This window comes from Thalia democratica, chromosome 7 (genome assembly GCF_965202585.1).
Source record: "Thalia democratica chromosome 7, ktThaDemo2.hap1.1, whole genome shotgun sequence".
In the NCBI taxonomy this organism is placed as follows: Eukaryota; Metazoa; Chordata; class Thaliacea; order Salpida; family Salpidae; genus Thalia; species Thalia democratica.
The window spans coordinates 7,230,869-7,253,953 of record NC_139171.1 but is presented as its reverse complement, the minus strand read 5'-3'; the positions used below and the strand labels follow the sequence as shown (position 1 = coordinate 7,253,953).

The 23,085-nt window shown below is 23.9% G+C and overlaps 1 protein-coding gene across 1 annotated transcript; it reads left to right on the top strand.

Annotated features, from left to right (window-relative positions):
• The first annotated feature begins 5,524 nt into the window (after positions 1–5,524).
• LOC145840636 (NADH dehydrogenase [ubiquinone] 1 alpha subcomplex subunit 2-like) lies at positions 5,525–16,898 on the top strand. The gene is made up of 3 exons (XM_082947953.1): positions 5,525–5,639; positions 11,999–12,105; positions 16,760–16,898. Exons 1-3 carry the CDS (start codon positions 5,554–5,556, stop codon positions 16,837–16,839), a joined length of 273 nt encoding a protein of 90 aa, XP_082804079.1. The 5' UTR covers positions 5,525–5,553; the 3' UTR covers positions 16,840–16,898.
• The last annotated feature ends 6,187 nt before the right edge of the window (positions 16,899–23,085 follow it).

Sequence of the window (23,085 nt, the reverse complement as noted above, 5' to 3'; positions counted from 1 at the left end):
ATCAATACAATAATTTATATTGATTATGATATTGTAAAAAAAATTGATTAAATATTTTAGTTTATAATATAATAATTTAGTTTTTTCTATGTATTTATATAGCTTGTTTAAAACAAAGTATGTTTTTTCATAGCATAAAATTATGGTTAAAAGACATCGAATGTATAATATTTTCAGCTTGATATTGGTGCTCACCTAAAGTTAACCATAACCCAAATTTGGTTAAAGTGCATACAATTTTTTTTCTTTTAGAATAAATTTCTGTATTTGTTTTAAGTATGAAAACAAAACTAAGTTGATCTTAAAGTTGAGTTTTATTTTAGTTCCAATTAAACCTATCAAAGTTACTTACAAAACATATGGAGTGAGGATTGATGACCAAAAGGTCTTTCTCAACACTAATCCATTGACCATAGTTGTAAGTGTTTCAGTTTCTTTATTTGATACGAAAAAATATTGAATTCATTAAGGGCATAGGGGGGGGGGGGGGTAATTAAAGAAATTAAAATAAATTGAAAAGTAAAAATTTAATATAAAAAATAAACAAAAAAAAGTTTTTTTTTGTTTTTTGTTATATTATGTTTTTACTTTTTGACTTTTTAAAATTTTGTTCCGACAGAATTTTCTATATATTGCAAGAAACATTGGTTATGGTCGGTTTTAAGGGTGCTTATTTTACTATTAAATTCATCTTTTTCTGAAGTACTTTTTGACATTATATTCAATTTTTTATATTAGCAGGGCTAAGCCTAGCTAATATTTACATTTATTATAAAATTTGCTACAGTACTAAACTATATTTACTTTGGGAACAGGTCAAAATTGCATTACATCAAAATTACGCAAAGACAAATTTGCATGAGATGGCAAAATTTCACAATCAAAATTTTTCACCAAGGGTCAATTTTGAACAAAGATACTTTTGCTCACAGACAAATTTACACAAGAGGACAAAATTTCACAAAGAAAATTTTACAACAAGAGACTAAATTGCACAAAGACAATTTTGCACAAAGCGTCAATTTGCACAAGGTGACAAAATTGCACTACAACAATTATACACCAAAAGTCAATTTTGCATAAGGTATTAATATTATAACTAGAAAACAGAAGTGGTAAAGCAGCTAATATGTCAGTTCAATAAAACTGCGAATATAAACACAAAAAGTAAACACCAAATTCTACAAATTAAAATGTTCTGAATGTCACAATACTAAATAATAAAACAGGTCTTACTAATAATACAGAGTCTTAATATGTGTTGTGCTTCAAGTACAACAATTGCAGGGTTGCCACTCGGTCAGGAAAAGTCAGGAAATCAGGAAAAGTCAGGAAAAATTTGAAAAAATTACAAAAGTCAGGAAAAGTCAGGAAAAAATGGGGGGTTTTGAAAAAAGTCAGGAAAAGTCAGGAAATTTGATAAAATAAAATAAAAAAAGTCAGATTTTGTCAGTTTAAATTTACAAAATTCCTTGTTTTCCAAAGCCTTTAAGTGGTAAAAGTTAATTAAAAGTCCTTTAAAGTCAGAAAAAAATTCCAAAATTTTCCTAGGAATTTACAAAAATTTTTAGTTTTATTTCCAATGCCTTCAGCTGGTATAAATTAGTAAAATATCCTTTATAATACTGCAAAAATTTTCTATTAACATATTGAACATATATTCTTTATTTTTTTAAGGTTTCAACTGTAAAAACTTTTATTGTTTTAAGATTTTAGTTGTGAAAGTTCGTTATTAATTCAAGGTTTTAATTGTAAAAGTTCCTTATATGTCGTTTGTTTATCTAGATACATTTATGCTAGGATTTGCTAAAAAATTGTTTCTTTTTTCAGACAAGCTGTGTTTATAAGGTAATAATACAAGAATTTTGCTGATAGAGCTGTTTTTTACAAACATCAATCATACACAGATGGTTTAAGTGATGTACTGGAAGTTTGATGATAGAATTCAGCAAAAAAACTATTGTTTTTAACCTGTATTAAAGTTAGATTGGAAGTTTTATATAGTTTTAAGTGTTAGATTATCTATTTTAGAATAAGTTTAATTAAAGAGTTTGATTTAGAAAAGTCAGGAAAATTTTGGTAAAAAGTCAGGAAAAAGTCAGGAAAAGTCAGGAAATTCTTCTCAGCTTTTTGAGTGGCAACCATGCAATTGCTAAACTGAGCACAAAACAATACAAATAAGTATAAATATCTTATAAAATGAAAATCATAAAATGTTCCTAAATGCAATTAGTGTCTTAAGTCTAAAGTTTTGTGTGCCTTCTGCACAGTCTTATGGCTGAACTGAGCGTTAAAAAATTGTCTTGATGCAAAAGTATCCTGTGCAAAATTGACCCTTGATGCAAAACTATCTTTGTGAAATTTTGTCCTTTTGTGCAAATATATCTTTTTAAAATTTAGTACCAATGTGCAATTTTGTCTGTGAGCAAAAGTATCTTTGTTCAAAAATTGACCCTTGGAAAAAAATTTGGGTTGTGAAATTTTGTCATCTTGTGCAATTTTGTTGTAATGCAATTTTGACCTGTTCCCAAAGTAATTATAGTTTAGTAATGTAGTAACTTTAATAATAAATGTAAATATAAGCAGGGTGTATATAAAAATTTGGATATAATGTCAAAAAGTACCTCTAAAAAATGAATTTAATAAGTAAAATATGTGCCCCTAAAAGCGACCACAACCGAAACATTTCCTAAAAATTTGAGGTAGTTATCTCAAAAAACCTAGGAGGAGATAGATTTTTAGTGATTTCCAGTTATTTGCTGTTTTAGTTTGCGCCTCCCATAAGGATCCTATTGTTGCCTCCGACTTTGACGGGCTATATCTCAAAAATTATTTAGAATTTTTGGAATCTGTTTAAAGCATCTTGTAGCTTAGTAAAAACTATATAAAATAAAATCAAATTTAAAAGAAAAATGTACCCCCTATTCCCTTAAATCAAACATATATTTTTTAGCATTTGCTGTAAAGTGTTTGATTTTTTGTAAAAATTCTATTATGGGTTTTAAAGTCAGTTTCTATTTTGAATAGAATTAAACTCAATTTATTTTTAATCTAAAAAAAGTTTTTGTAGAAAATTAAATAATATCAGGGTTATAACAAAATAAATGCTTAAAAATTTCTTAGTTTAAAAACAATTAAAAATCAATTTAAAAAAAAGTCTTAGCAAACAGACTTAAGGTAGAGGCTTTCAAAAAATTTTGATTGTACTTCAAAATCTTGTTAAAAATTTTAATATAAATGAAAATCATTAAAAAAACTTTTGCATGTAAACATAAATAATTCTGCATTATTTATTCTAAAATGTTATGTTTAATATTCACAGTACATATGTTTCAAAAAACTAAATGCCTTAATTCTTAGCTATTTCAGTTTTGAAAAGATAAACATTAGTGCACATATAACACCATAAAACATTACAAAATTTTGTCTAGTTTTTTGTTTTTTTTTTGTTTGATTTGTATACTAATGCTATTCATTTCAAAACTTGACCTTGACAGAATTCAAGTTTCCAAAAACCACCCCAATGCTAACTGTATGGGATCAAAAAATTGTGACTTAAAAATTCTAGCTGGATTTTCTACATGTGGTAATTCTCACAATAACACACTGTGCACAATTAAAGATTGATTTAAAGAAAGTTTTATGGTGGAACTTCTTGATTTTTTGAAAAAATAGCTGGAAATTCAAGAAAACTTAATAAGAGTCATTAAAAATATATAAAACAACAGTTTCCCCCATAAAACTTTCTTTAAATCATTTTAAGTTGTGCACGATGTTTTTATGTAATAAAACCACATGTAAAAAAAATCTAGCTAAAATCTCATAGAGTCTTTTCTTTTGGGTCCCATACAGTTTGCATTGGGCAGGATTTCAGACAGATGATTTTTGCGTAAGTGAAAGTTTCTTCAAATCATTTAAAGTTTAGTACAGGTTTTTTTTGTGATATTTTCCAAGTATAAAAAAAGATAACTATAAACTCAAAGGTTGCCATATTTATAAGAACATATGTAATATATTTGAATATTTTTTTTAATTTAGAAAAACATCAGATTTACTCACTCTCTCTTTACTCTGCAACAATAAACACAATATAAATAAGATAACAAATAAATTTTACAAAATTTATATTAATTAAAAGTCATATACTTTTTAACTACTTTAAAGTAGTATTTAAGTATAATCTAGTTTGTTAATTTTATAGTGATAAAAACTTTTTTTTTTACTTAAAATTTATAAAGGGGAAAGAAAAATTGCAATTTCAAAAATATGAAAACTTGAATTAAAAGAAAACTTAGAAAAATACAACATTTTCTTCTTTTGTGTAGTTGTAACTTAGTTGTTACATTTAAATTCCTATGGTTAGGCCTTCAACAATATTTAAATTTAGTGGACTACAATTTATAACTTACATTTAAACTTCTGATAAATCGTAGTTAAAAAATATTTTTTTACTTTAACTATAATAGGTTAGTATTTTTAAATTACCTTTGATAATGATCTTTTGGTCTTTTAAAATTTTTATTTTTAAATTATCTTTAAAATGTTGTCAAAATAAATTTTAAGACTTACAAAATAAAAAGGTGTTTTAGGAATTACTCTTTATCATTTTTTATATTTTTACCATCATAACATTATTTATTGAACTTTCTGATACCTTATTTATTACAATAAAATTTCATTATATGTAGTTTATTGGACAAGAAAAAAATATGCTTAAAATATTTGGTCCTAGGACCTGGTGCACGAAAAAACCTTTTTGTTATCAAGGCGCAAACCAATTATACCTTTTAACGTCTTGTCCAGGATTTCAGGACGTCTTGTACATCAGAATTTAAATATGGAATTGATCTGTTATAATTTAAATTATTCAACTTATAAGCTATTTTCTGTTTTTGAAAAAATTAACTTTGTTTAAAACCTACCCTCTTTTTCTGTTTAGTTTTTATTTTTCAAAATTAACTAGACATTACTTGTAGAAGCTTGTAATTTATTAAAGAAATTTGTTTTGAATATTTAAGGTTTTTAACTCAAAAAGTATATAACTTTAGAGTGAATTAAAAAAAAAAACAAGAAAAACTATGAGGCACATATATCACTTGTATTAAAAACTTTTTACAAAGTTGTTTTTTTATCAAAAATAAAATTTATTTTTGTAATACCTTATTATAAAGTTGATTGAAAAAAAGTAATATTTAAATTGAAGAACTCTGCGTCATAAATGAATTTTAGTTTTAAATGTATGCTCATAAAAGAAATATTAAAAAAGTCATCAAGAGAAGTCAAAAAACAACTATATTCTAGTTATATTGTAAAAAACTGATATGTACACTTTAGATATTTTACATTTTTTAAAGCAAACACTGAAAGTAAATATTTTCAAAAAGTTTTAAAGTTAGGAAAGAGGTTTTAAAAGGCAAAAATATCTAAATCAATTTATGAAAATACATTTAATAGAATAGCAAATAGCGGTTATTAAATATCTATAGTTTTTTTGTTTTCTTTAACATGCACTTGTAAACTACCTAGTACTTCAGCAAACAATAGAAATAAATAATGTCAAATGTTGGAAAGCTGGGGAAGAGGCTGTTGGAACTGAGGATTCATTTGTGCCAAACATCTCCATCCAGTGCTGGTGTCAGGTGAGTGTTTTATATTAAAATTTAATTTTGTTGATAACTATATTACTTATCTATTATGTATTTATATATTATACATATATAAATATATATTACTATGTATTAAATAATATAATTATGTATTAAATAAATTATGTATATTTATATATTACTTGTATAAATTATGTGTGTCAAGTAAGTATTAATTTTTAGTAGATTCTAATATAGCAACTAAACAGGTCAACTTTTAATAAGGTTGATATTAAACAAAATTAGTTTTTATGGTCAAAGGAGAGATAAAACATCTTTTTCACAATTTAGTCTTATTTTATTGAGTTTTAACTAAGCTACAAGTTGCTTTTTACTGGTTTTTTAATTTCAAAATAATTTTTGAGATATAGACAGTCAAAATTGTAGACTACAATAAGTTCCTTATGTGAGGCCCAAACTAAAACTGCAAATAACTAAAAATTACTAAAAATCTAACTCCTACGTTTTTTGAGATAACTACCTCAAACTTTTAGGAAACGTTCCTTGCAATATTTAGAAAATTCTGTCTTCTTATCTTCTTTTGTTTTTCTATTTAATTTTGATTGATGTCCAAGAAAACATCCATGGTTTATTTTTTTATTAGTTTCTTTATTTTTAGTATATTATAATACATTTGTATGTTTTTTCACATAGCATTTGTCATTTTATAATTCATTTCTTCTGTTCAAGTTACTCAAATTCTAAAATGATAAGCAACACAAATTATAATACTGCTCCTACATAATTAGATTAACTACTAAAAAGATTGATAGTTCTCTGTAAACTTATTATTTTTTAGTTTTTTCTTGTATAACTAAATTAGGTTTAATTTTTTTATAGATAAGAAAAATTAATTATTAGAATTAGAAATGTATTAAATTTTTTTGATAAATTTTTAAGTTAATGTTTTTATAAGTAATTAATTTAACTAGTTAGAGTAGTCTACTTAAGTTGATTTCTATTTAATTGTGCTTACTAAGTTATTTAAACGTATAAATTTAAGATAAAGAATTCCTACAATTTCTGGTTGTTTAGTAGAAACTAGTTATTTTTATATATTTATTTGAATTTTTTATCACCTTTCCTATTTCAGCATGTTGAATTATTTACAAAAACATGTAGTTGAACATATTTTAAATCATATGGTATTAGAAAAACTTGTTTTCAGTTAATAACTTATAAAAAAAATATAACAAAACATTAAATTATTATTATTATTAATTTATATACTTTTAAGTAAGGTTTATCAAAATTTGAATCTTACTTAATTTAACTAAATAGAGACTGAAATTAAGGGCATAGGGGGGAGGGGGGGTTTACCATGTTTTTTACAAGTTGATCTTATTTTATAGAGTATTTTCTAAGCTTCAAGATGCTTTTTATCGTTTTTAAAAAAATCGAATTATTATTTGAGATATGACCAGTCAAAGTCCGGCCGCATAACAGGTTCCCTATGGGAAGGGAAAACTAAAACAGCAAAAAAAGACTATTTCATTTAAAATCTATCTCCTCCTACATTTTTCAAGCAATCTTCTTCAAACTTTCACAGTCTAATCTTTATATAATAACAAAAATCGATACTTTGGAATTTAAAAATATTTTTGTAAAAATTTTTTTTTTGAAAAAAAAAAAACACTTTTTTTTTTAATATTTGTGATAAAATTTTTATTTTTAAAAATAAATAAAATTCTAAAGTAACATTTTTTTCTATTTATTATAAGGTATGTTTCCTGAAAATTTGAAGAAGATTGCTTGAAAAATGAAGGAGGAGATAGATTTTTAGTGAATTTTAAAATTTCCAAGAAAATTGACCAGGAAAAATTTGCGGTTCATACGTTTATATTGGAAATTTTTTACAAAAAATTAAGTATCTCAAAAGTTAAATGATATTTTTGAATTCTATAAAAAATAGCTTGTAAAATGTACTTAAAGCTTTCATATAAAAGCAAAAGTTAATTTTTGTAAAAAAAATGTTGGACTCCCCTATGGCCTTAAATTTTATTGTAGTTAGAACACTAAAGTTTAATATTTGATATGACAAAAAAAGTTTGTATTTCATAGACTTTTTTAATCTTTAATAAGTAGGTTTATAGTAGTTGTTTTTAAGTGTTTAAAAAGTGTAGTTTTATTATTTTTAGCTTTTATTATTGATTCATTTTAGTTTGATTTTAACCTAACAAGTTTCAATAGTACTTACAGAAAAGTTGTTTAGCATTAAAGTAATTCTTCAAATCTACTTTTAATTATTACATCAGTTTTTATCTTAAAATTTTATTGTTATAAGTGCAAAATAATTTTATTTCAGTTTAAATTTAGTTTAATTTAGTAAGATGCAATTTTTCATAGACCTTACCTAAAAGTACTTGATTTAATAACAATAAACTGTGTTTTGTTATGTTTATCATATAGTGTTAATTCTTATATGAATTTAATTTCCATAGTGTAATTGCTCTTTTCATTGTATTAAGAGTACTATTTACTTTATCATGAAACTTATTTTCTGACTTAATAAAAAAGTATGTTTAACATTCTATTTACAAGGTTGCCACACACTTAGGATAACTAAATACAGTTAATTTTTTTTAATCTCAAAATAACTCAGGCTTGTTTGAAATTATAAAAAACTCAGTATAGTTTTAAAATTTCTAAAAATCTCAGACAAAAATTTTCTAGATTTTGAATGAGCTTTAGTTGATTTAGTTTTAATATTTTGTAATTTGTTATGAATTTTTTGATAAAATTAAATTAGACTAATTTTGAAAAAAAAAGTTTTAAGGATTTTAAAGAACTCAGGATAACTCAAACAGTTTTTGGTAACTCAAGTCAGTTATTTTGATTCAAAAAGTGGACCCTGTTTTTAATTGTTGTGAATATCAATCTAAATTTTTGTTATTGTAATTTTTTAATTTTGTGTTAATATTGTTTTAAATATTTATATATATAAAATGTTGAAAATGGTAAAAATATATTGTTTTTATCTTAACACTTTTTAAATGAAGTTAATAACATATCTAGCGTCCTGAAATAGTATGTAGCTGTTAAATAGATTTTTGTGGTTTTATAAAAGTTTTCAAACATTTTTATAACAAAAATAAACATTAGGACTTATTTCAAAGCTTGGAGTATTATAAGAAATCTTTTATAGAAGATAAACATTTCAATTAACTTATGAGATATAACAATTTTTGTAAAAAAAAATCCGAGTATGAAATCAAAATTTTCTAAATTGTTTTTATTGGAATTTTTAAAAATTCACCAAAAAAATATCTCCTTCTTTATCCTTAAAAATTAATTAAAATTTTTAAGAAGTGTACACATTAATATTACAAACAGATAAAAAGCAGATTTTTGAAAAAAAGTTTAAAAAAAGTTTTATGACCAAAATTTAAAAAAAAAACAATTTTTATTGCATATTTTTTATTAAAAAATTTCGTTTGCAAAAACTAAAATAACATAAAGAACCTTTTGAAGGCTCAAATTTTGATCACTCATATCTCAAAAATTACTTGTAATTTTGACAAGCGGTAACAAGTAGCTTATTTAATTATGTAAAATATAAGACTATATGTATTGAATAAAAAATTTACTCCCCTATGCCATTAAATTTTGAACAATTTGTACGCAACAGTTTTTAGTTTTTTAATTATTGTTTTTTAAAGTTACTAAAAAATCTTTCTTATACATTGCATAAGAGAAAATCTTGAATTTTGTTTTTGCTTTTACTATATAGTATTATCTTTAAAATTAAGATATTTTTATAGTGTTCTGAACACTGGTATCATTTATTTATAAAGAATTCAAAAAACATTAAATATTTATTACTTTTTAGCACATATATTCCTGGTCTTCGACTGTTTGAAAAAAAAATAATTCAGTCAATACCCATAACAAATAGTTTTTTTTTTTAACATTTAGTTGGTCAATATTTTGCAAGTTAAATCTAATTTTATATAAGCTCAAAATTATTATTTTTAATCATTAAATAATGTTACACTTAGGGATACAACCATTAAAATTCTGACAATTCAAATCCAATACTCGAATTTTAATAACACTTGAGTTTTTTTGGTTATATCTTTAAATAAGTATTACAGTAATAATATTTTAACATTTAACATTCTCAAATTAGGTATGTCAATTTTTTTCTATATGCATGAAACTTTGTCTTCATTCAGTTTATATAGAACTTGTTTGCTGTAAAAGAATCTAAAAGAATTAAAACGATATCATGAGTATAAAATAAAAACTTTGTCAATTTTTATGTAATATAATAGTTTTTATATATAGTCTTATTAAGTATTAAAAAAAATTAAAACGTTATACCATTATAATCCTATTTATTAGACATACTAAGTAATTTTTATTTACTAAAAGTATGTAAAATTATTTTTTAAAATTAGGCAACTTAAATAGTTTTTCAGTTTTAAATTGTTAAAATTTGAGTTCCTAAGACCTATGTAACCACTCAAGTTAACTTAATGTAATGTTACAATTGGTATTAACAGTATTAGACTTTACTTTTTGTCAAATAACAAGGTATAAGATGCAATAAAAAATATAATATAAGTATAAGGCAGGGGTTGGCAGCATTTAGTGACTTGTGGGAATTTTCATGGAAAAAATTGCTTGTGGGCCGCACTATTTAGAAAAAATTCTCCAGGGGCCGAGATATTTTAAAATAATTGTCATAATCACTAAAAAATACTGTTTTTAACCATAAAAATGATAAATCAAGCAATAACAAAGCCCTAGTAATTAGTATTTATTGAACTGAGAACCTAAATCTAAGTTTTTATTACCAAGCCTTTTATTTCTATTGTTTTAAAAAAGTATGATTTTAGCTAAAAAGTACCTTGCGTGCCGCAGATTTTTTATTTGAGGGCCGCGTTTGGCCTGCGGCAGCGATTTATTAACCCCTGGTATAAGGTATAGTTATCTTTGTTAGCTATCTCAATCAGATGAACAAAAACGGATTGATATTTTTTGTGTTCGTTCCTTAGAAAATGCATTAAAAATACAATTTAACATCAATGTACGAGTCAAATTTTTTAAACTTTTTTTTCACAACCTTTGAACTGTAATTTAAAGGATATAAATTTTAAGTTAAATTTTTATGACATAGGGAAGTAAGGCACTTATACATATTAATCTTATTTTAAGATTCTTTGTCTTAGCAAACAGTTGCTTTTTACCGTTCCTTATAATGAATTTGTTTATTGAGATATAAGCGGATCAAGTCAGAGATCAGTAGGATACTTATGTAAGGGCTAAGCTAAAATGACAAAATTTTCTTTAAATTTTCTATTTCTTTAAAAATCTATCTTCACATACAGTTTTTATGCAATCTTACTCAAACTTTCTTAGTTTAATATTGACTTAACAATAAACTATTCTATAGTAGGAATTTCTGTTGTTTAGTTTTCTGTTAATTGTAGTATTTTTTGTTGCTATACTTTTTTTTTGCAGGCCACTCAAACCCACCATATTTAGTATAAAATTTTAACTTTCTGTAAATTTAGCACCTTTATTTATTTTTTGCTCTTTTTTTTTAACCTAAGAATACTTAATGTACCTTTCAACATTTTTTTTGTGTGCCACAATTGCATGCTTGTGGGCCACAGGTAACACCTTTCATGGGGCCCCATTAATCATTACATTTAAAGCAAAAACATTCTAGCAGACAAACTTTTACTGTTCAAGGGTCCGCGGGCCTAGTAATATCATTACATTTGATACAAGTTAGTACTTAAGTGACATAATAGACTTTGTTATGTATAAACATATTTCAGGTGAATTTCTTTAATAATCATCTTTTATGAAACAAAGCTAAAAAAACATTTTATGATAATTTGTTAAGTAATCTTTGTTAAGTGATATAAATTCTTGTTTAGAAATATAAAACTAGTTGTTCATTATTTTAATTACAGTATTTATTCATTTATTGATGCTTCCGTTTTCAATGATTCCTTATTACATTATTATATAATCATGATTATGTATCACATATTTAAATCTGTAGTCAACAGTTTCTTAAAATAAAAGTCTAAAATTGCACAAAACAACATATTATGGCCAGTTTTTGAGAAATAAATTTTCTTTGAAATATAAGTCTTAAAAAGTTACAATTGTAAACACAAAATAATGTTTTTAAATTAACACTTTTATGTGTTAATTTAAATGCAGTTTTGAATGTTATCCTTGGACGCAGTTTGCCAAACCATTGTTTAAGTTGTTGAAATAATGGTTAAATAGAATAAGTCTTTACCTTTTTTTAAACATAGTATGTTGATTATGATAATCAAAACACATATTCATATTTTACTCTTACTTGTATACGATACAATCAAACGCAGGAAATTCATTGAAGAAAAGTACGTTCAGATGAAACTTGACAACCCAAAACTTCCAATTCTCGTCAGAGAGTGCAGTGGTATTGAGCCCCAACTAACTGCTAGATATGGTGAGAAGTTTATTATGTTTTACTGATAATACGTTGCTGTATATTGTTGTATTTTGAAACTAGTAAGAGAATGTAGTGGTATTGAGCCCCAACTAACTGCTAGATATGGTGAGAAGTTTATTACATTTTACTGATAATACGTTGCTGTATACTGTTGTATTTTGAAACTAGTAAGAGAATGTAGTGGTATTGAGCCCCAACTAACTGCTAGATATGGTGAGAAGTTTATTATGTTTTACTGATAATACGTTGCTGTATATTGTTGTATTTTGAAACTAGTAAGAGAATGTAGTTGTATTGAGCCCCAACTAACTGCTAGATATGGTGAGAAGTTTATTACATTTTACTGATAATACGTTGCTGTATACTGTTGTATTTTGAAACTAGTAAGAGAATGTAGTGGTATTGAGCCCCAACTAACTGCTAGATATGGTGAGAAGTTTATTATGTTTTACTGATAATACGTTGCTGTATATTGTTGTATTTTAAAACTTGTAAGAGAATGTAGTGGTATTGAGCCCCAACTAACTGCTAGATATGGTGAGAAGTTTATTATGTTTTACTGATAATACGTTGCTGTATATTGTTGTATTATAAAACTTGTAAGAGAATGTAGTGGTATTGAGCCCCAACTAACTGCTAGATATGGTGAGAAGTTTATTATGTTTTACTGATAATACGTTGCTGTATATTGTTGTATTATAAAACTTGTAAGAGAATGTAGTGGTATTGAGCCCCAACTAACTGCTAGATATGGTGAGAAGTTTATTATGTTTTACTGATAATACGTTGCTGTATATTGTTGTATTATAAAACTTGTAAGAGTATGTAGTGGTATTGAGCCCCAACTAACTGCTAGATATGGTGAGAAGTTTATTATATTTTACTGATAATACGTTCCTGTATATTGTTGTATTTTAAAACTTGTAAGAAAATGTTGTGGTATTGAGCCCCAATTGGCAGTTAGATATCGTTTGTTTTTTAGTACTTTTTAGTGTACTAATATAAAATATAATTACTCTAAATGTAAAATAATTTAGTAAACATTTTTTCATATTTTACTTTGAACATTTTTGGCTGTTAGTTTTTACTTTATGAATTTTTATAAGTTGCTTTTATTGATATTAGTTTAGTATTTTGAGGAGCTTTATTTATTTTATAAGTTAAGTCTCTTACAAAATAATAAACTTAACATTTTAAGATTACCATATCCACAATTGTAGTAAAATATGTAGTAGAATTCTACCGAATTATAATTTTTACTTTCTGAACAACTAATTGAAGTATAATGTTTTTTACATAATTTTGCATAACAACTACAAAACAAAAACAATGTTATAAAACTTTTTTTTGTTCTTAGACCATTTTTGTTTTTAAATTTATACAACTAGCATGAACTGTTTCATTAATTACTACATATTAGTTTTTTGATTCAGTTTAATGCACTTTTCCTTTTTTTTTATGCTAAATATTATTTTAACACATAGATTTTAAGATCCATTTAAAACTTTTGTAAAAGTAATTTAGTTGTAAACTTTTTTTTAAATTTTTTCAGAAATATATTAGTATACTTAAAAACTGATTTTATTAAAATTTTTAAACCGGTTTTGTTTGCTAACTAAATGTGTATGACATTTTAAATTCTGAGTGGTTATAAATTATCTATTTTGTTAACTTTTCAAATTTTTTCTATCATTTTTTTTGTTTAAACTTTTTTTGAAATATGGAGTAACTCATATAAAAGCCAAAGTTACTTTTTGAAAAAAAAGTGTTTTACCCCTCCTCCCCCCTATGGCCTTAAAACTCTTAATTTATGTAAAAAATATTTAAGTTGATTTTGAACCGTCATGCACCCTCAAAAAGTGGTGTGGTGTTTGTATTTTTTAAAATCTCTGAAAGTCGGACAATATTATAATTTTATACTTTAAAAATCAGCGGTATTAGTATACAAATTAATTTTTGACTGCTACAAATAAATATTTTAGAACTTTTTCAATTTAAAATTTTTATTAAACAGTTGGTTATAAAATAAAACTTCATAATAAAAAGGTATATAATTCCTAAAATTTGTTTACTATATTCAGTTTGTTAAAATTATTATTTTTTGCGTTTTAATTTTTTTTAATTGATAAAAATGTGTTCAATAAAATGTTTTAAAGTTTACTTAAATAACTCAAAGATGTTTACATTGACTTTTTGAAAAAATAAGTTGAATTTCCTTTGTTCATATTGTTAAGGGCATTGATGGGATAAATCACTTTTTCACAATTTGTTTTATTTTTTGTTGGGTTTTAACTTTGCTACAAGTTGCTTTTTACAGATTTTGAAAATTCAAAATAACTTTTGAGATATAAACGGTCAAAGCAAGGTTGCCAAAAAACCTGGATTCCTTAAAAACCTGATATTTGACAATTAAGACTAACAACCTGGAATTTGAGAACTTTTGAAAAAAACTTGGAACTTTTAACAAAAATCATTACAAAACCTGGAATTTTAAACAACTTTTATATATTAAGTACATGGTTGCCACTTTACCTGGAAACCTGGAATTTGACAATTTAGGTAAAAAAAAAATAAAAAAACCTAGAATTTTAGAAATTAAGAAAGAAAAACCCTGAAATTTTAACATCTTCAGTAGTAAAATTTTGACTTGACTCAAAAAATCTATGATATAGATAAAAAAGATTGTTTTCAATTACTTTTTTTTTATTAAAAAACACATTCATAGTAACTTTACAGTTTCTTATCTTAAAATTAACCTTTTACTAAAATAGACCAAGAAATGTTTACTTTTAAAAACCTGGAAAAAATTTTGAAAAAACGAGTGGCAACCCTGTAAGCAGTAAAATTTTAATTTGACACGAATAATCTACCTTATAGATAAAAAAATTTGTCATCATCAAAATAAATTTATTTTCAAAACACATTTAAAGTAGCTTTACAGTAAATTTTTATTTTTTTTATACTACTTAGCACAGTTTTTAATATTAAACTTAGCTTTAAACTAAAAATAAACTTAAAAACCTGGAAAAAATCGAATAATCTGGAAAAAAATTCTCAGAAAACACTGGGCAATCCTGGCAAATTCCTTTTGAAAGGTGGAAACTAAAAAGACAAAAAAAGACTATTTCACTAAAAATCTAACTCCTCTTTCGTTATTTGAGATAATTACCTTAAACTTTCAGGAAATTTTCATTGCAATATTTAAAAAATTCTGTTGGCAGAAAATGATAATAATAATATAAATTTATGAATTAAAAAAAAACATTTTTTTGATTATTTATTTTTTTATAAATTTTTAATTTTTTTATTTTTCTGTTGGAACAAAATTTTAAAATAAATAAAAAAAATAAACAAAAAAACTGTTTATTTATTTTTTTTTATTTTTTCTATTTTATTTTATTTTTTTCTGGCGGTTTTTTTAAATACTGCAAGGAACATTTCCTAACAGTTTGAGGTAAATATCTCAAAAAACGTAGGAGGAGATAGATTTTTAATTACTTCTATTTAATTGTCGTTTTAGTTTGCGCCTCACATAAAGAACCTATTGTGGTCTCCGACTGGCTATATCTCAAAAATTGTTTTGAATTTTTTTAATCTGTTAAATGCAACTTGTAGCTTAGTTAAGCCTAAATAAAATAAGACTGAAATGTGAAAAAAGCTGATTAACTCCACCTATGCCCTCAATGTCTCTTCACTTTAAAAACATTAAAATAGTATATAAGTTGTTAAGTTATACAAACAGTTATTCAAGACTGGTAAAATGTACACACTTTATTTTTTGTTACTACAATTATAGAATGGTACAATAAAGATATGAAATTGATTCTGATCTATTTATATCAGTATGCTTTAAGTTTATACATTTGTTAAGTATGTTTTTAGTAAAAATTAATATTGTTAACATAGTTTCCTATATATGTTTAATGAGAATACGCAGAAATTTTTTGTAGCTTATAAAACTCACTAAATAGAATGACTTAGCATTATTAAATTATAGATAGATATCGTAAAATAATATTAGTATAATATTTTTTTTGCTCAATAAGAAACCAAGCTGTAAAATATTTTATATAATTATTTGAAAAATAATAAAATTTCAAATTAAAAAAAACATAATAAATAGTACCAATTTATAACTTGTTAACTTTGTGATAAACTTAGTTGACTAAAAACACTCTATTTTGCAAAAACTGTTGTATTTTTTGTTCCTTAATGCTTCTTGATCTGTTATTAATTTGATTTTTAATGTTTTTTTTACAGATTTTTTATGAATAATGTTAGATTTTAATCGGCACATGGCATAAAACAATTCATCTTTACCTAAACCCTGTGAATAAATATGAAAACGTTTTTTTGTTATTTATCTGGTGCAGTTTTTGATAATGTTATATAGTATGCATGTAATTGTTTGTGGTATTTTGATAATTTACTGTTTACTGCTTTAACTTACTAAATCGTTTTTTATATATCTTAATATATAGTATAAATACTAAGGTTGTTAGTCATGTTGTAAACAAAAAAACTATTTTTTTATGTGTAGTATTTTTAATCTTTCAAACTTACAGATATAATTCTTAAACCAAATTATCATTTGTAGTACATAATACATTTAAACAATGTTCAAGTGAAACAGTCACATTATTTTTTTCAGCTTTCGGTGAAGAGTCTTCAATAATCATGTCAAATGCAGATATCGAGCAAGTCACAAAATCTGTAGTCAGTCTTGGATAAATTAATATGTGTTTTTAATCTGTATTTCTATTTTAATAAATTGGTGGTTGATGTATTAATGTTTTTATTCTTTTTATTGTAAAACTAGAATTTTTATAATCGTTAGTTTTTAAAGTAAATTTAAAAGTTTATAGTTTCTATAAACCATTTATATTACAAGTGTTAAACAGATATTTAATAAATTAAAGTAAAAATTTCATAAAAGTTGTATTTATTTTATTTTACTGGTAAGCGAAGTCATTAAGATTGTTTTTTACTATTTTTTTATTTAAAGAAAGACACCACATGTTTTTTTCAAGTATAAAAAATAGTAATAAAATAACTCCTGTTTTTAATTAAAACCTTATTATACAAAAGCTTAACTATGTATTAAGGAGTTAATAAGGGTCATATAATAAACTAAATTCTGTTTGTTTTTTTTTTTTTTATTATAACTTGACTAAACATACAGTTAAAGAAAATAAAATAGTGATTTATAAACATTTTAATGCTGACTATCGAGGGTCTTCGATAAAAAGTCTTATAAATTAATATATCACTTAATGATTCTTTTCATATGTTAGTTCGTATTTCACATATGTTACTAGATTACAAAAACTCATAAAGATTACTTAAAATATTAAGCGTTACATACATTAAACTTAACCCTATGATAGGTTTTATATTGTTATTATAAAAATTTATTCATGATTTAAAAGCTGTAGAGTAACTCATATTTCAAAAATTTTGTACAGTAATGTTAAATCACTTTCATTTATTTAAACTTTGTAACAAAAGTTGAAATCTTTGAAAAAATGCTACAAGCTAACATTCGAATACACTGAAACTTAAGGTTATTTGAAATTTTTACAGACCTTGAACTAAAATAAATTTTCATTGGTAAAATATTTTTTGTTGACTATATAACATCTTTAATTTTGTTTTTCTTACTACTTGTATAAATGATATTTGTTCTTGGTAAAACTTTTGACATTTTAAAAAATATAAGTAAAATAAGATTTTGCTGATAAAAATGTAATGCACCAGTTTTTATCGTCCCTATACCATTCCAAAGTTTAATTTTGTGTAAAAGATGTTTACAGCTTAGCTGGACAGTTTTGAACATATTTTTTTATTTTAAGTGTACTTTGATAGTAAGTTCCTTAGTTGTTTACTGAACTACAACTAACAATCGAAAAGCTTGTCCCTGGTATACATAAAAACATTTTGGTAGTCGTACACCAGGGTCTAATGTCATGTTCAGGACCTTATTAGTAACTAGTTGATAAATTTTTGTTAAAGTTCTGATAACCTAACAACGTTAATAATCTAAAAATTAATTAATGAAGCTAAAGTTTTGGTTATTGTTCTAGAGGGTGTAAGATAGTTTTGAGTCTATTCCTAAGAATTTTATACTAAAGTTAAAAGTTCTGAAAGTTGTGCTGTTTTAATCTTGCTGCCTAGTATGTTTATCATATTTTTTTAACCGTTTACTTTATTTGTGTTATAAAAAAAGTTTTTGTTATACTTATGTAAATGTATTTACTTTAGCTATTGTAAAGTTTTTTAGATATACTATTTATTCCAACTTTTGTGCAGCTTGCAAGATTTAACAATCAATTAAAATTTTAGTTACCAGCAAAGTGTTAGTTGAATGTTTTAAATAAAAGTTTGTTTTTGTAAATAGTCAATTAGAAGTTTTTAATTTGAGTAATTTATCAGTTGTTAAATCATTTTGTAACAACTAATTGTAGGTACACTTTGATGACAGTAACAAGGCAATTGGTGTTCATTTTAGTTTTGCTAAAAGTTAAACATAATAACGATTAATGTTGGGATTTTAGCTAAATGGCAATAACTAAACTAATCTAAATTTATGTTAAGACAGAGGTTTAAGTCTTTAAATATGTTTCTCATTGTAAAGCTCTAAAAACTAAACGCAGTTAAAATTGTTGCACTATATCGCCACCTAGTACAAGACACATTCCTCTTTCTTTATCAAATGTTGCTTTTGCTGGAGTTAAAATAAACATCTTCCCGACGCAGTCTTCTGAAAAGTTAACTAATTTAGTATAATCTCTAATTAAACAACTACAAAGCCTTCTTTACTATTCGTTTAAAGTGTATTTTATTATTTCAAAACTAACTATGCGGATGTTTACGGGGTTTAATGTAAGAATCATCACTAAAGCTAGTTCTTGTAAAGTCATAGTCTTAATATATTTTTAGATATTTCATATCGAAACTACGCTAAAAAAAGACTTACAAGTTAATTGCAATTAAAACTTACGTTGCGTTGAACACAAGAATCACTGCAGACATCCAATATTTCAGCTGATGAGAATATAATAGCAGAAGCTAACACGAAAAATATATCGGTTATTATCATGTTTTATTTTGAATAAGACTATATCTGTTTAAGTTGTTACTTTCATTTATAAGTTTCAAACATTAGATTTATCTTTTTTATTATTGTTTTTAAAACCTAGTTTTCTTCTAAATTATCAGTAATTGATTTCACTAAGTGACAATTAAAATATTTGTCCTATGCTTTATGTACAAAGTGCATGAGAAAAGTTCATATGTTTTAACTTCTAGCAAATTTAATTTTATCATAAAATTATAAAACTGTTTGTTAGTTAATACGTCACACATTTGTTTAACGAAAGTAGAACACATTATTTTAAGCATTGTTTTTATATAATGATCTTTTGTTTACTTAACTTAAGATAACTTGTTGTAAGTTTGTGAGATACTTAACAGTCAATAAAATTAGTTTCTAATTAAAGCTTTCAAACTGTTTAATCCATCTAAAATGGCTTTTTTTTTATTGATCTGTATTATTTAATTTTGTTACTTTTCTTTTATCATATTATTTTCAGAACTCAGTTTAAGATATACATATATTTTGTTACTATAAAATTCTTATTTACCAACTTATCACAAGTATACAACTTTTAACTTATTGTTTGTTAAAAATTTCAACAGAACTTTTTATGAACTTGTAAAAAAAAAAGTATTTTTTAATAAGTTTAAGCTCTTAATACAGGAGTATAAGTGATTATAAGTAGTTCTTTTCAAACACTGTAAGTAAAATTAAAACGTCACATATTTCTTTAAAGAAAATATATCACATTATTTTAATAACTACATTGACACAAGCAAATTTTTTGTTTACTTTTGTGATTATTTTCGTAAGTTTTTTTGATACTTATAAGTATTTAAACTTAGTGTTCATAATAGAAAAGATATTGTTTCTAAATAAGTTGTTCTAATAAACTAGTTAATAATTGTTATAACTTAAACTTTGTTATATAAAACTTATGTCGTTTAAAGACATTTAGACTTACAAAATTTTATAAATTTTGCTAGCTTAATTCTTATTTTGAATTAAAAGTTTTAGAAACCTATTTTCTGGATACAGTTTGGTAAATTTCAATAAACTATGAATTTATAGAACAGTTTCTCTAACAAATTTTTTTAGTTTTGTTTAGATGATATAAACAAACTATAAACTTAAAATTCACTTTGACCAAATATTTAAAGTGGGCCATTCAACAACAGTTTTGTAACTTTTACTTTAGCTTGAGTTTTTTTTTAATTTACTAAGTTTCTCGTAATTATACCTTGTTGAAATAAAAAAAAAAACAATATTCATATTTATATTTTAGAAGCCCATAAAAGAACACTATTTTAAGCCAAAACTAAGACAAAAGAAGCAACAATAAAACACTAGTAATTAACATGTGTTAGTTATTTTTTAAGCTTAGTAAATAACATCCCGTGCCGCAGATTTTTCTTAGTAAATTACCTTTTGCCCGAGAGTCGCAGTTTGCCGAACGCTGTTGTATGGTGAACCTTTTTTTTAAGTTTTAAATAGAATAGGAAATAATAACTGCATCTAAAATAATTAGTTTTATATGTAGTACTTCTTAAGGAAAATATAAACGGAAACCTGTACAGTTACTAATATAACTTATTTTTTAAATTTAAGTTGTTTTTAAAGAAGTATTTTTAAAAGTTAACTACATTTGGTACTAATTATAACTAACCAAGTTTTACTACTTCATAAGTTTTTATTTATTGTTGTTTAGTTACTTTTAGGTAGCAACTATTAAACCTGCAGAACAATTTTTAAATTTTGAAATTTAAAAAAAAGTATCAAAACAATGTTTAAATTCTTGATTTTTTAAATTTTTATTATTTCGTTTCAAATACATAATGTTTTAACGAATAGAAAAGTTATACTAAATTTTATTTTCAATGTAATGATTGATTAATTAAATTTTGTTTTGTCGTATTGTAAAAAAATATTTTATATTAATCTACAAAATTATGTTTTGAATTCATTTCGTTTCAAAAGTGATAATTATTTGTTGTCTTTTACCTTACTTATATACAGACTGTTTAAAAATTGTTTACAAAAAAAAAAAAACTGTTGAATTCTTCAGAACATCAATATTAGTTTTTACAAATTATATTTAGTTATGTAGAGTTTAACTTTAATAAAAATATGTAGAAAATAGTTGTTACAAAAATATAAGTTTGTGAATAACTGGTACCGAACTTAAAAAAAGTATTTTAGTAGGTAAAGGAAATTTGTTAAAAATTTTTCAGATAACGATTGATAAATTTTATAAAAAATAGCTTACGCAACAATAGAACTTTTAGAGTTGTTAAATAGGTAATAAATTTCGTAACGATTCTAATACAAATAATACCGGCGCCTATAAATGATGGGAATAAGTGAATTTCATATTAATGAAAGGTTATTTGTGATTTTGTTGTCTTTGGCGAGCAATTAAAGTGCTTAACAAAACCACTGCAGTTAAATTGAAACAATTACAACAATTTAATTAGTTCTTTAACGAAATGCTTAAAATATGTTTTTTTTAAACTTAAGTAAATCGAAAACACCTTCTATAAAGTAATTTATCTGATTTAATTTTTTTAATTATATTGTTTTTTGTAAGTAAAGATTTTATAAACATTTTTTGTAAAGTATTTATTGAAAGCTAGTTTTAGATACATTACGTAATTCCGAATGTAAGAAAACGTGTTGTAAACAAAACAGTTAAAAAGTTATTAAAATGTCGAACTTTAATTTAAAATTTAGATTGTATGAAATAAGACTAAAAAATGGTAAAGTTGAATGTATCAAAAGAAAAGTAAAACCAAAAAAAATGTATATTAATAGCTTTGTAGAACACTTAATATATTAGTCTTAATATTTAAACGAAATATACTTTGAAAACACTTAAAAAGTTTTCTGTCAAAAAATTACGTATTTGTCTAAAAATAATACTTTGGGAGTTAATTATTTGTCTATTACAAATTAATATTTACTTTAAAATAAGTTTAGTTGGTTTCCTTTCAAGTCGTGCTGTTTAAAAAGACTTGAGACAAACTATTTTTAGTTTTACATATAATTGTTACACAAACCTTTTTAAAGAAGCTAAAAAGTTAAATAAAAAATATATAAAACTTTTATATGTAAGTTTTTTATTAAAACTATTACTGAAAAGAGTACTTTACAAGTTTACAATAAATAAAAACATTGAATGTTATAAATTTCGATGAATGTTATTATCTAATAAAGTAAAAAACATGACTAAGAAACAAAAATATTTAAGAAGCTTTAAAGCAAGGGTTAATTGAGAATTTATATCAACAAATTGTGTTAAAAAGGTTGAAAATATGGTAGTGTTTAAAAAAACTATTTCCAATTGTATATGTTTTATAATTTTTTAAAAACTATGATAAATAATTGAACCTACAATATATATATTTTTAATGATATTTAACCTATATATAATACAAAGCTTAAAAAAATCAGTAACACCAAATATTTTTTAGAAAACGTTTTCGAACAAGCGTTAATTGATATATCAACAAGTTGTGTTGTTTTAAACAACTCGACTTTTTTACAATTCTCTCAAATATTTTGTTGTCGTCATTTAATTTTGTCGCAATATAGTGAGATCAGTTTTACTGTACTACTTATTTCAACATGAGGTAAAGATATGATAAACATTACTTTGTTATTATCTTTTAGCATAAGTTTGTTTTGCTTAGCTAAAATTTAAAAAGTTTCGTTTAGTCGTGTTTTATTTTAATAATATTTTAACTAGATCCATAACAAAAAAAATATAAAAAAATGTATTGAACTTTTCCTAACAGTTTTGGTTTTTTTTAACATTTAAATTATTTTATAGTTTTTAGAATTCAATAAAAAACTTAAATTACCTTTTGAGTAGAATTTCTAAT

Excerpts from the sequence above, each read along its gene's own strand:
- LOC145840636 (XM_082947953.1), top strand. The coding sequence starts at position 5,554 with ATGTCAAATGTTGGAAAGCTGGGGAAGAGGCTGTTGGAACTGAGGATT. Across the intron at positions 5,640-11,998 it reads CCATCCAGTGCTGGTGTCAG|GAAATTCATTGAAGAAAAGT; the intron begins GTGAGTGTTTTA and ends AATCAAACGCAG. Across the intron at positions 12,106-16,759 it reads CCAACTAACTGCTAGATATG|CTTTCGGTGAAGAGTCTTCA; the intron begins GTGAGAAGTTTA and ends TATTTTTTTCAG.